This window comes from Podarcis melisellensis, assembly GCF_964234715.1.
Source record: "Podarcis melisellensis genome assembly, chromosome: 2".
NCBI lineage: Eukaryota > Metazoa > Chordata > Lepidosauria > Squamata > Lacertidae > Podarcis > Podarcis melisellensis.
In genome coordinates, this window is record NC_138529.1 from 111,729,562 (window position 1) to 111,743,037 (window position 13,476).

The 13,476-nt window shown below is 47.8% G+C and overlaps 1 protein-coding gene across 1 annotated transcript; it reads left to right on the forward strand.

Moving 5' to 3' along the window:
• Positions 1-2,659: 2,659 nt before the first annotated feature.
• LOC309364795 (zinc finger protein RFP-like) lies at positions 2,660-9,651 on the forward strand. The gene is made up of 7 exons (XM_081902706.1): positions 2,660-3,306; positions 3,905-4,000; positions 4,273-4,503; positions 4,860-4,882; positions 5,919-6,040; positions 7,246-7,278; positions 8,728-9,651. The coding sequence occupies exons 1-7, from the start codon at positions 2,875-2,877 to the stop codon at positions 9,288-9,290; spliced, it is 1,500 nt and encodes a 499-aa protein (XP_081758832.1). The 5' UTR covers positions 2,660-2,874; the 3' UTR covers positions 9,291-9,651.
• Positions 9,652-13,476: the final 3,825 nt, after the last annotated feature.

Consider the following 13,476-nt stretch of genomic DNA (forward strand, 5'->3'; position numbering starts at 1 on the left):
CTCGAGAAAATGCAGAAACAAACTGAGCAGAACGCGTGTTCTTCTTCTCTGAAGAGAACCCCTTCTGCTTACGTTTCTGCGTTGATTGCTGTCTCTGCTCCACATCGTCTCCTGGAAGTCTTGCCCTGCATTGACGTTGGAGATGCCCGGGTTGGTTGCATCTATAGCATCTCCTCACTGCCATGGCCAAGTCCAAACCTTGGCGTTGCTCCATTGGCAGATTCTGCTGCTGGCCCCCTCGACTGTAACTCCTCCGCTCTTGGAGTTCAGCTTGTTTATCTGACCTTCTTTCTGCTTCTTCGGTCAATCTTCCAACCACATACTCAAGGGTCAGATCTCGGGGACGCATACTCTCCATGCTGTTAATCACGGGCAACCAGCTTTCAGGCAAACTTGAAAGAATAATGTAGGTTTGGTCAGTCTCATCATAACGCTTACCTCTCTGCTGTAGTTGGAGAAACAGAGATTTCAGCGTTTGAAGATGAGTTGCCAAACTCTCACCTTCTTTCATAACAGTCCTGAACAGCCTTCTAGTCAGAGAAATTATAGTTCCAGCAGTTTCTCTGACATGCATTGCCCTTAATAAATTCCAGCACTCAAACGCTGTGCTGGCATTTGCTACATGCAATAACTGAGAGTTGCTCAAACACAGCATAATTTGGGCACGAGCCCTTTCATCTAGCCGTTTTTTCTCAGCAGAGTCAGTCCTCAAAACCTCAGTTTCAACACAGTCCCATAGTCCATCTCTCCTTAACAACTGCTGCATTTTAATTGACCAACTCAGCCAGTTGCTTTCTGAGAGAGGTTCAAAAGGGATGCCTCCCCCAATATTTACAACTTGGGAAGACTGGAAATCTGCCATCTCTGCTGGTGCTTGCTGAGACTCTCCAGACTCTCTCTTTAGAGTCCCACTAGATGGTCCTGGCTGGCACTCACCGGCTTCTAGCTGCTGCCTCTGTTGACCCTCAGGTCCCGCCTGGCTCTGCAACTGGTGTAGCCGCTCTGTGAGTCGCCTACTGTGGTCCTCTAGCAGTTCAAACTGTTCCAGTAGCCGACGCTGAGTGCTTTTCTGGTCCTCAGATCCTAGCTGCTCCAGCGTCGCTGCAGACAGTTACAGCTTGCCACCAACTGCTCCAACGCACAGCCACCGGCTCCATACACCACCAGGACTCACCAGCTCCCTGCTGAGATGCTGTCAGTCGTTTTGCACTCTGCACATGCTCAGAAACACTGGGCCCATAACCTGTCAGTGTTTGTAAAAAGCAAAAAAAAAAGGAGGAAAAGGTTCTGACCTCCCTCTGCCTCTTCAGCCTGGTCCTCAGACCCTTGTCGGCACAAAAAGAGTCCACGAGAATATCCTTGCAGAGTTTTATTCTTAAAAGTCTTTGTGCAAAACACGACTGAATAACTCCACACACCAGCACCAACCAACCCAAACACCAGCCTCAGCAACAAACTAACATTTCCCACTTATATATACAACTTGGTGCAGACCGCTGAGTCATGCTGACCCAGCTTTATTCGCATTAAAGAAACAGCGGCCATTTTAGCCGTGACAGAAACCTCTGGGCTAGGATGGCTAGCAATCCTATACATTCTGGGTTGGTTCCAGGTATGTCCTACTCAGAGTAAGCCCATTGAAATGAATGAGCCTAAGTCATGCCTATTGACTTCAATGGGTCTGTTCTGAGCAGGACTTAAAATACTACCCACTTTTGCCAGAATAAATAATGACAATGGGGCTGTGGAGGGGATTGAAGAGAGAATTCTGGAGGATTTTATTGAACTTGCAAGGGCTGCTTGGAGAGGGGTGGTGGGGAGAGTTATTAAACCGTTTTCTGATGTTGTCTCTGCAACTTCAGCATGTATTCACAGTGGCGTAGCGTGGGGGGTGCAGGGGGGCCGGCCGCACCGGGCGCAACATATGGGGGTTAGGGGTAGGGGGCGCAAATCCACGGGTTAGGGGGTCAAATTACTTGCCTTGCCCCGGGTGCTGACAACCCACGCTACGCCACTTTGTATTCCAAGTCCTTTGGGCGAGTGAGACTCAGCCTTATCTGCCATGGCAGTGAGAAAACTGAAGAACCAGGGTCAATGGCCAAGGAGAGGGAACATTACAGGAACATTTCTGACATAGTCGCACTGCTCAAATGGGAAGAGGAAATGAAGGCAGGTCGTCTTTTTAATCTCTTCTGTGGAGCAAAGAGGAAATAAATGCCACATCCTTGTGCCCACTTTCTCCCACCATCCCAATAAATATATCCTTGTGGGAAAGCCTTTTAAGAAATGATATCCCCCCCCCAAGACCATTGGAGGGGCTGGAGATGGGACCAGTGGGTGGACAGGACTGGGAAGACGCTGGAGCTGGAGAGCAGCTTAGAAATCCCCCAGCCTCCATCCCATGTTCTCAGGGGCTGCAGATTCGTGTCCAATGGTCCCGTGGGAATGTGCATCACAGGAGAGGGTTGGGCTCCGGCTGCGATGCTCCTCGGAGTCTGAACTTTTGTGTCTTGCAGCTGGAAAGGGGCGCGTGAGTTTGAGCGATGGGGTGGGAGGGGCTTGCAAGAGTCAGATTCATTCACTGGCTTTCAAATAAGTCTGAGGCTGACGTGAAGCTCATAAAAAAACTCGCTTCCCTCCACCTCTCCTTGGAAAATGGCTCCTTAAATCGGCAGCCAGGATTTATCCCCTTTCTTTTTAATATATAAATTCCCATGCCCCAAAGACTCTGTGTCCCGGCTAACTCCCCCTCTCTTCAGGCAGCTGTGATCGCGAGCTATAGCACCTGAATTTCCTGGAAAGGCAACACGCCCATTTGCAGGCGCAAAAGAGAGAAAACGAAACCAACTCTTTCTTCCTGTCGAGGCAGCAGCCATGGCTGCTTCTGAGGGTCCCGTCCGGGATCTCTGCGAGGAAGCCACTTGCTCCATCTGCCTGGAGTATTTCAGGGATCCAGTGATCATCCCGGAGTGCGGGCACAACTTCTGCCGAGCCTGCCTGATCCGGTGCTGGGGGGAATCCGAGGAAGAGGCTTCCTGCCCTCAGTGCAGGGAAATCATTCAGCACAGGAACCTCATCCCCAATCGGCCGCTGAAAAATGTTTTGGAAAAACTTACAGTCGGGAAACTCCGTCTTCAGGGGGAAAAGGGGGCAGAAGGAAAGGGGAGGGTCTGCGAGAAGCACCAGGAGCCCCTGAAGCTCTTCTGCAAGGAGGACGAAAGCCCCATCTGTGTGGTGTGCGACAGATCCAAGGAGCACAAAAGCCACGAGGTGATTCCTCTAGAGGAGGCGTCCCAGGAGTACAAGGTAGGAAATCTCTCTGGGTTTCCTTTGAGGATGATGAGGGTGAAAGAGTTACAGAGAAGGGGGTCTTGCAAGAAAACTCTTTAGTGTATTCTCCCCTCCGGCAGCCAAAGAGTCACTTTCCAGCAAGAGCTTATGTGCAGCCTTCTAAAATTAACCTCTGAAACTCTGTTCAATAAACATTTCTTTTTTCCTTTTGGGGGATTACAGTGCCCCCAATGTCCCCCTGCAGGAGAAACTCACCCCCCAGTTCATCATCTGGTAGCAGCTCCCTTAGGGAAGGGCTGGAGGGAGGAGCAATGGAGGGGGCAGGGAAAGAATCACAGAATGGTGGAGTTGGAAGGGACCCTGAGGGCCATCTAGTCCAACCCCCCTGCAATGCAGGAATTCTGCCCACAGCCATCCCTGGCTGGGCTCGAACCACCAACCTTCTGGTTAACAGCCAGACACACTGACCCATTGTGCCACAGGCTCCCAGGATGACGAAGGCAAAGACCACAGTCTTTGGGGCAGGGAGCAAGCAGATGATTCAACTTTCCTGTTATTATGAATTCCAACAAGGAAAAAAGCAAGCAAACTTTGATTTCCTTTTTTTTTTCAGGATCAGATCAGCAGCTGCCTAGACAACATGAAGAAGGAGAGAGAAAAATTTCTGGTGTTTAAAGCAGACGCAGAAAAGGAAAGTCAAGACCTGCTTGTAAGCATCACTGTTTCTTTTAAGGTCTTCGGGGCAATGAATATGGAATACGGAAAGTGGTTTCTTTTTGAACAGCCCTATCTCTCACAGAGCATGAAAGGCCACTTAAAGGAGGGAGTGGGCTTGTAAGTTTTTACGAAGCTCTTTCTCTGCTGAATATGTCAGAAGTGGCCTTACAAGGAATTCTGATAACTGGCCTCTTCATCCTTCAAGAGCAGACTAGATGCCTGATTTTGGCCCACTGTTCTCTTCTTTCAATCTCTTTGCTGCAGAAGCAAACAGTTGCAGAGAGGGAAAAGATGGTGGCTGAGTTCAGGCGACTGCGCCAGTTTCTGGAAGAACAAGAGAAACGTATTCTGGCCCAGATGGCAGAAGTGGAGAAGGAGATTGCAGCCCAAAGGGAGGAGCACCTGACCAGACTCTCCGGGGAACTCTCCTCTCTTGACAGCCTCATCCGGGAGATGGAGGAGAAGCTTCAGGAACCAGCGAGTGAACTCCTGCAGGTGAGGCCTCATCCTGATGCGAGAGGGTGGAGTGTGCTGCTTCAAACAAGCGTTTCTTAGTCGTTGTCGTCGTTCCCCTCCCCCCCCAAAAAATGCTGCTGGAAAGAAAACAGTACATGAAGGATGAAAGGCGTCAATCCTCGGGACGCAGAAGGGGCCCTTCTAGATCAAACCAGAGGCCCCTTCATTCTACCATCATGTTCTCTCATTGGCCAACCAGAGGTCTCTGAGAAGCCTAAAAACAGTAGTGCTCTCCAAACCTGTGATTCCCAGCAGTTGCCACTCAGCTGCTTAGTATTTATAACTGACTGCAGAAATGGCTCTCCTGACATCTTTCTTTCTTTCTTCCCTTCCAGGATATTGGAAGCTTCTTGCAGAGGTAAGTGATGGAAAACCCCTGCCTTATTATGTTGCTAGAAAAGTTCTTTTGAGAGGAACTCACTCCCCAGTTCCTCCTTCCAGAGATAGCTTAGGACTCCATCGTCCATTTCACAAGATCACAGCCAAAATAGGGACACATTTTCATAGTCATTTGTAGCTATTGGTCTCATCTACAATCATGGGAAGGAAGCCATTCCTCATTCCCCTCCATTACATATTTCTCCCTTTTCCCTGATCGATTCATTTACTGTGTAATAATTACAGAAAAGGGAGGACATCCCAAAGGTGCTTCTAAATATCTTCACTATAACTTACCCTTAAATATCCAGTGTATTTCTGGCTTCTGCAGGTTCTTCCTCAGACATAAGAAGGTGAGAAAGGGCCCTACTGGATCCAGCCATTGGCCCATCAAGTCCAGCATCCTCTTTTCACAGTGACTAACCAGATGCCAGTGCGAAACCCGTGAGCAGGATCCGGGCCCCAGAGGACACTCCCCTCCTGTGGTTCAGAGGCACCACAGCCTTTGACCCAGCTATCGTGGCCAATAAGTGTTGAGAGCTTTGTTCTCTAAATGGCTTCAATATATTTTTTAAATCTTCCATGTTTAGAAAATACAGCTTTAATTTCTAATATTTCTCCCTACTTTAAATCTAACTACTGGGCTAAAAAGTATTAATAACTTTAATCATTTGAAATGCTTCGCTAAAACTGATGCAGTTCTAGATCTCTTTCTAAGGACCTTGTATTGTTATTTTTTCTTCTAAAGAATTCATCTGCATACATTCAGTCTTATCTCCATATATTCGCTTCCATGTACTATGGAAGCAGGTGTGTGTCGGTTTTCCTTCAACTTCTTAGGTGCTTTCTAGATTCAGATGTCATCTTGAGGCTCCCTTTTGCCATAGGAAGAACTCTGCTCCCAAGTCTTCAGGATATAGCCATGGTGACTTTATAATCAGAATGAGACCCCTGCCTTGTCAGAAAGCTCCTTGCATTGGAAGAATGGTGGCTTGACTTTGTTCTTCTCCTCCCAGGTCTCAGGAGAAGGAGAACTTAGAGGATCCTCCTGTGGCTTTTCCTCCTGCCCTGAAGTGGAAGATTTGGGACTTCTGTGATATTAATCCCTTCCTGGAGGGAGTCATGAAGCAGTTCAGAGGTAATGAAGAAGGGCTGTAAGGATTCTATATTAGATGTTTCAAAGTGTTCATGAAAGTGTCCAGGTCATATGTTATATTAGCAATGCCAGGAAAATGAAAGGTTTATGTATTTATCCTCTTTCAGTATCCAGATGCCAGCCTTTCATATACACATGACTCACAACTTACGCTAATTTTACTCACACAGTCACAGCTTGATGGGGATCACGAATAAATAAATAGGAAGTGGGGAGGAAACAATTACTTAGAATCATAGAATAGAATCATAGAGTTGGAAGAGACCACAAGGGCCATCGAGTCCAACCCCCTGCCAAGCAGGAAACACCATCAGAGCACTCCTGACATATGGTTGTCAAGCCTCTGCTTAAAGACCTCCAAAGAAGGAGACTCCACCACACTCCTTGTTGGTGGGATGTGGGATGTGGAGGCTCTCGTGAGAAATGGTGCTCTTAACGTTTGATTTTTTACTATGTTTCAATACAGTGGTACCTCGGGTTAAGTACTTAATTCGTTCCGGAGGTCCGTACTTAACCTGAAACTGTTCTTAACCTGAAGCACCACTTTAGCTAATGGGGTCTCCTGCTGCTGCCGTGCCGCCAGAGCACGATTTCTGTTCTCATCCTGAAGCAAAGTTCTTAACCTGAAGTAGTATTTCTGGGTTAGCAGAGTCTGTAACTTGAAGCGTATGTAACCCTGCTTGGCAGGGGGTTGGACTCAATGGCCCTTGTGGTCTCTTCCAACTCTTTGATTCTATGATGCATTTGTAACCTGAGGTACCACTGTATATGCTGTGAGCTGCTCAGAGTGACAGGGCAGGGAATAATAATAATAATAATAATAATAATAATAATAATAATAATAATAATAATTACATCTACTCAAGATTGTTGTTGATGGGGAGATCTTCTGGGGGTTCCTGCTCCTCCTCTAAGGTCTGAGCAGGCCTGAATCTTGACCTTGCCCCTGCCCTGGCTTATGCAGGGATAGGCAGCATGGTGGGTCTTAGACATTTTAAATGGCAACTCCCATGAGCTCCAGCTGGCATGGCCGATGCTTAGGGTTGATGGGAACTGTAGTCCACAATGCCTAAAGTTAATCACTCTGGCTTCCCCAGCTATAATTGCATGAGCTCATATTGTCATTACCAGATTAGTTACCAGGGTGATGGTGTGATGCTAAATCTCTGTTCCCTTTTCTTCACCAGACACTGTAGAATCTGGACTTGAGCTGCGAAAAGGTAAATTTCAGGGTCGAATAGTGGCACAATTTTACCCCCCCCCCCAGTTAGCAGTTTCCACATCTGCCGTACATGTATTCTGTCACTTTCAGGAAGTGATAAATTAGGTTGGTAAAGGTAAAGGACCCTTGACAGTTAAGTCCAGTCGCAAATGACTTTGGGGTTGCGTCACTCATCTCGCTTTACGCGCCAAGGGAGCCGGTGTTTGTCTGCAGACAGTTTTTTCAGGTCATGTGGCCAGCATGACTAACCCACTTCTGGTGCAATGGAACACCGAAACCAGAGCAGCACATGGAAACGCCGTTTACCTTCCCGCAGGAGCGGTACCTATTTATCTACTTGCACTTTTTGGCGTGCTTTCAAACTGCTAGGTTGGCAGGAACTGGGACCGAGCAACGGGAGCTCACCCCGTCGCGGGGATTCGAACCACCAACCTTCTGATCGGCAAGCCCAAGAGGTTCAGTGGTTTAGACCACAGCACCCCCCATGTCCCTTACTTAGGTTGTTACACTCTCCCAATTCACATTTTAAAAGGGCATCAGATGTCAATCAGCCAAAGGCCTGGTTAAAGAGGAATGTTTTTCCCTGGCACCTAAATGTGTACAACAAAGGCACCAGGCCTTCATTAAAATGATCTTTTGAAGGATATCAAGGATATCATTGGAGGAGAATGCATTTTTGCCCTATTTGATTTTCATTACCAATATCAATGAGAAGAGCAGACCTTCAACATTCCCAACAGGCAAGTCAACTGTCTGGCATCTGCAGAGAGACGCAGCCTGTCTGACAACGTCTGCTCATCAAAACAGAGCCCCCCTGATTCGCTCTCAGAGCCCCAAGAAGGTCATTTCACTCAGAGAGGGTCAAGGGAGACTAGTCGCTTTCATAAGCAGCAGAGCATAGAGACAGTTTTATGGGTGTCAGTGTTTTTCCTTTTTATAAACTGCCTGGAAAGGCGGGGTAAAACATCCTTTAAATACATAACTGAACTTGGGTGCTTGCCATGAGAAGGGTGTGTTCTCTGCTGTGGCCTGCTGCCAGATTTACCTGCCATTTCAAGCACAGTGTGTCGTGTGGTGTGAGGGAAAAGATTGAGCTGTGAATCAGGGAGTCTCTGCTTTGATGAGTAAAGAGGCCACTCTCAGCCTCAGTCCTCCCGATTGAAAAATGGGCATAATAAAGTTGACCTTACTTACAGGGCTGGTGTAAGGTTTCTGTGCACAGTGATTTCATTACCAGAAAATAGGAGGGTTCCTTTTGATGGCACGACTCCCCCAAAACTATACAGATGTTTCAGTAATTATTATTAAGAACTTGTGGAGCATCCTAGTCCTGAACACCATTAACTGAGTCCCTGTTCATTTCAGAGGGAATTACTTTACTGTCTAAAGCAAAGTCAGCTCCCCAGTTGATGTGATTCCTCTTTTCTTTCCTCCTCTGCCACCACAGAAAACATAATTTTGGATCCAGACACAGCAAATCCCTGGCTCATCCTGTCTGAGGATCGAAAGAGTGTGAGAGAGGGAGAAGTGCGTCAAGGCCTGCCAGACAACCCTGAGAGATTTGACATACATAGCTATGTACTGGGATGTGAGGGTTTCACATCAGGCCGACATTTCTGGGAAGTCGTTGTGGGGAGTGAGGGGGAGTGGGCCGTGGGGGTGGCCAGAAAGTCTGTGAAGAGGAAGGGCAAGTTCTCTTTTGGTCCTAGTGAAGGGATCTGGGGTATGGGAAAGTGGCGCGGTAGGTACAAGTTCTGCTCCCCCCGTAAGGAGCCCGAGAGGATCCGAGTGGCCCTGAACTGTGAAGGAGGGTGGGTATCCTTTTACGATGCTGATACAGCAGCCCTTCTCCAGTCATACTCAGCAGCCTCCTTCTCAGGAGAAACCTTCCAGCCCTTGTTTTCTGTGTCTGCCAAAGGCCACTTAGCACTCTCTGAGGGTACAGACAGACAAGCAGATACATATCGCCACATCTTCAATCTAAGTTCTCTCTTATCTCAGAGGCACTAAAGGGGCAGCTGTATTGGCAAAAGAATGATAGACTGACCTGAGTGTCCATCATGGTGCAACTCTTTTTTTCTCAGGCCACTTCTGTAAATGGTACCAATTGGTTGAGTCAGTCCTTAAACCTGCCTGTTGTTTTTCCCTCATGGTCTCCCTTGGGAATCAGCTGCTTCACTTGGTGCAGGAGGGGCAAAGAAGCAGACTAATAATAAACACAAAAGCACCCCTACCCTCATGCCTGTTCTGATGTAGTACTTTTCCCAGCCTCCCAAAAGTCAGTGAAGTCTGACTTACAGCTTTCTATGGAGAATACCCTTACCACTTCTGAATAAAATCAGAATTCTGAATAGGCATCGCTTAAAACCTCCCTCAGCCTCTGTCCTGTTTTCCGTTTCCCTTTCCCTCCCCCAAGACCGTCACTGGCTGTGGAGATGCAAGAACCAAAATACCACCTTCTTTGCTGTTGCTCAGGGAAGCTTATGTGGCATTTCAGTAAAATCTCTATATCCAAAGTGGCCCAAAATCTGCACGCAGCTTAGTTACACGATCCCTGCCTTGCATGCTTCGTCAAAACAAAAATATCAAGATGGGGCAAGGCTTGGAAGTAACACTCAGAAGGGGCCGTGCGATATCTCACAAGAGCCTCCAGAGCGCAGAAAGCAAGGCAGAGGGATTAAACTCTTTTGGCCCTGGGTTTTCCTCCGCCTTCCTTACTGCCCTCTAGGAAGGTTGCAGAAGGCATTTCTGGGGGTCTTCCTGCCTTTATGTGATTTTGCCTTTGAATGCAGACCCCAAGAACATAACCACTGACAAGCTCTGAGGAGAGAACAGAGACAATCCAGGGAATTTCAGGGTGGGTGGGTGGTAGATTCCCATGTATACAATTATTTTCTCTTAGGGGCTTTGTAGTTAATAGACAGGTCCATGCAGATCTGTCTGCAGTGAGCAGAAACCAAGCAGTTACGGATCCATAAGGGTCTTTATGGGAGAAGGATCGTGAGAGAACTGCTTCCCAGGGGACCAGGCAGGTTCCAACTCAAGGAGCTGGTTTACCTACCTCACATTATCTATTAAAACTTCCAGTCCTGACTCGCATTATTCCAGTCTCAGAATAATAATTTTATTTTATTATTTATACCCCACCCATCTGTCTTGGTTTCCCCAGCCACTCTGGGCAGCTTATAGCACATATAAAAACATAGTAAAACATCAAACATTAAGAACTTCTCGATACAGGGCTGTCTTCAGATGTCTTCAGAACGCTGTGTAGCTGTTTATCTGTTTGACATCTGATGGGAGGGCGTTCCACAGGAACCTACAGTGAATTCATTCTCATCTCATGCATGCACAGTAGACATTGTAGTTCCCACATCTAGTGACCCAACGGCACATCAAGGCAGCTCTCTCTCACAAACACAGAGCACTTTGCCAGCTTTGGTTAAAAGCTCACCTGCCCAACTCACAATTAATTCTCGAGTTACGTACTGTCCTCCTTGCAAATGCTTCAGGTAACGAGCTCCGCTAACCTGGAAGTAGTTGCTCCTGGTAAGAAACTTTGCCCCGGGGTGCAAGGAGGCCCCATTAGCGAAAGCACAGCCTCAGGTTAAGAACGGTTTCAGGTTAAGAATGGATCTCCAGAACGAATTAAGTTCATTACCAGAGGTACCACTGTATTATATCTACCCAGGTTTTGAACCTTCTTTCATATGGTGGTTCATGTGGTCAATTAAATCTGTTCTGACTAGACAACCAGGGGCGTCTTACCCATACACACTAGTGGCGCAGGGCACCAAGGCGCCAAGTTCTGGAGGGCACCAGGCGAGAGTCTGGGGAACACCGAATGAGTGTGCTGAGTGAGCGAGGGTGAGGGTGCTGTTCCTGCTGAGCATCGGCTCCCTTTTGGCCTGCAGGCACCAAATTCTGCAGGGCGCCAGAAGGCTAAAATGGGAAAAACTGAGCCGGTGCTCAGCGGGAGAGGTACACACGCCTTCGCTCGGTGCAGGCCTGCTCGCTTGGTGTGCTCGCTCGCCCAATGGGTTGAGGTGGATCACCTTGCCGCCCTTGCCCGCCTCTGCCATGCTGCGCCGAAGCAGCACCCACCCAGAGCCTCCGCCTGCCGTGGGGCACGAAGCAGGCAGCTGAATCCGGAGGCGCCTCCACCTCTTCCCTGCCGGAGGAGCCACCCTCCAGCTGCTGAGGCTTCCTCCGCTTCTGCTGGTGTTCCCTCCCTAAATAAAGGGTTGACAAGTCTGGGAAATGGGGTGGGGCGGGGGCGCCGGAGGGATCTTTGCACTGTGCGCCAGATATGCTTAAAACGGCCCTGTAGACAACCCACATGCTTTGTCCCCACACTCACTTATTTCGCCCCCTTCCATAGACTAGAACCTCCAGCTAATCATAACCTATTATTTCTCAGACCTTTCAAAATGATCCAGGCTCTGTCCATGAATATTAAAAGCATTTGCCTCTCTTTCTCTTGCCACTCATTCATCAGTTAAAGCCAGGTGGGGGACATTATGTCATTCGCGTTAGATCAAGGACTGCATGTTTAGCATGCAAACTATTGACCTTTGAGTAGGGCACACTTTGGGACGCGGGTGGCGCTGTAGGTTAAACCACAGAGCCTAGGACTTGCTGATCAGAAGGTCGGCGGTTTGGGGTTGGCGCCATCGTCGAATGGCGGAGTTCCTCCGACTGGAGGAACGGGCTCCGTGAAAATTGGGTCTTCCCACCACGGCGAAGGTGGGGACCCGCTAGAAACCCCAGGCGGAGGAGCCTGGAGACGTGGGGTTCGGTGGAGCACCGAGAGCGCCTCCCCTACTCGCCGGGAAACCCTTTTTTAGGGCTCCGGAGTGAAGTGGGGTGAGCAGCGTGGTGCAATCGAACCGACTGCTACTTTCATGGAGGGAAGCCGCATAGCCATCGACAGAGAGTGCCGGCTTTTTCCTGATGACATTTGGACTCTAAACAAGTACCCGTGAGTAAAAACGGAGGATTGGATTAAGAAAAAAAATCTTTTGAATTAGATACGAAGCGGGAAGGTATAAAAAGGAAGTCTGCCTCCCGTTTTTGTAAACAGACTGAAGCAAAGATCGTACAAACTAATTAGCCTTGAATTTGATTCAAAGATTGAAATTTCCGGCACTTATGACCATTAAAACCCCCTTGACGGCAGGAGGAAAGGGGGTAAAAGAATTTTGACTATCTAATCCTGCAGATAGAAAGTAAAGGAATAAATTTCGATTGCCCCCAACCTGGGGACGGGACGTCAGGACAGATTCTTTGAAGGAAACGGACTTGGACAGATAGAAATAAAAGAGAAACAAATAGACTTTAATGTCGCTTTCTGCTTGTGCTTGTTGCAAGGAAACAAAGTATTGGAAAATCGAAAGTAAATTCTCCTTTGTTTGATACATTTTAAAGATGGAGGTTAACAGAAGTTTTGCCCTCTAGAGTTTGTTAGTTTCTTTGTTGCAGCTCACAAAGAGACATAACAGCCGTGGAAATCAGTGTGAGACCAGATATCTGACCTTGACTAAAAATGAGCAGGAAGGAAGTTTTTCTTGCTGCCCTTCTTAAAGTGGATGCTATGCTGCAGCAGCTCCAGGAGGATATGAACTTGGTAGATGAGAAACTGGATGCCATGACTGCTGTAGCTAGAAAGTATGGATTGACAGGAGAAGAAGAGAGTGAAACCTTATAACAACTGACCCAGGAAACTGACTTAAAGCAAACCCAAGGGCAGTGGGAGATGGAAGAGATTGCTATTATACCTCAAAAGTCGCAAAATGAGAGACCCTAACGTTGTTGAATCCAAAGGGTGTCTGCAAACTTCTGGAGTTAAGGGGACTCTTAGCTCTAGTGGGACTGTGAAACAAGAGAACAAGTACTTTTGGAGCAACTACTGTCTGGATTATAAATTTAACAATGGGGAGTGGAACTGGGGGGAATGGAACAACCTGATAAATGAAAATGGAGACTATGACTGTATGGAACTTCCCAGGGATCCACTCCCCAAGGAGAAGGGGAAGAAAGTACGAAAGATTTCAACAAGGGAGAAGAAAGTGTCGTATCACAACCAGGACCAAGAAAATCTGCAGAGGTGGCATGGAAGTGACTTGAGTGCCTCAGACATTAGAACACCGGACTGAAAATTAAGATTAAAGGGAAGAAAGGACGGACGCAACCCAAA

What these genes read in the sequence shown, in the direction of transcription:
- LOC309364795 (XM_081902706.1), top strand. Translation starts at nt 2,875, where the DNA reads ATGGCTGCTTCTGAGGGTCCCGTCCGGGATCTCTGCGAGGAAGCCACT. An exon ending in AGGAAAGTCAAGACCTGCTT is followed by an intron (nt 4,001 to 4,272) that starts GTAAGCATCACT and finishes TCTTTGCTGCAG; the next exon opens with AAGCAAACAGTTGCAGAGAG. An exon ending in TGGACTTGAGCTGCGAAAAG is followed by an intron (nt 7,279 to 8,727) that starts GTAAATTTCAGG and finishes CTGCCACCACAG; the next exon opens with AAAACATAATTTTGGATCCA.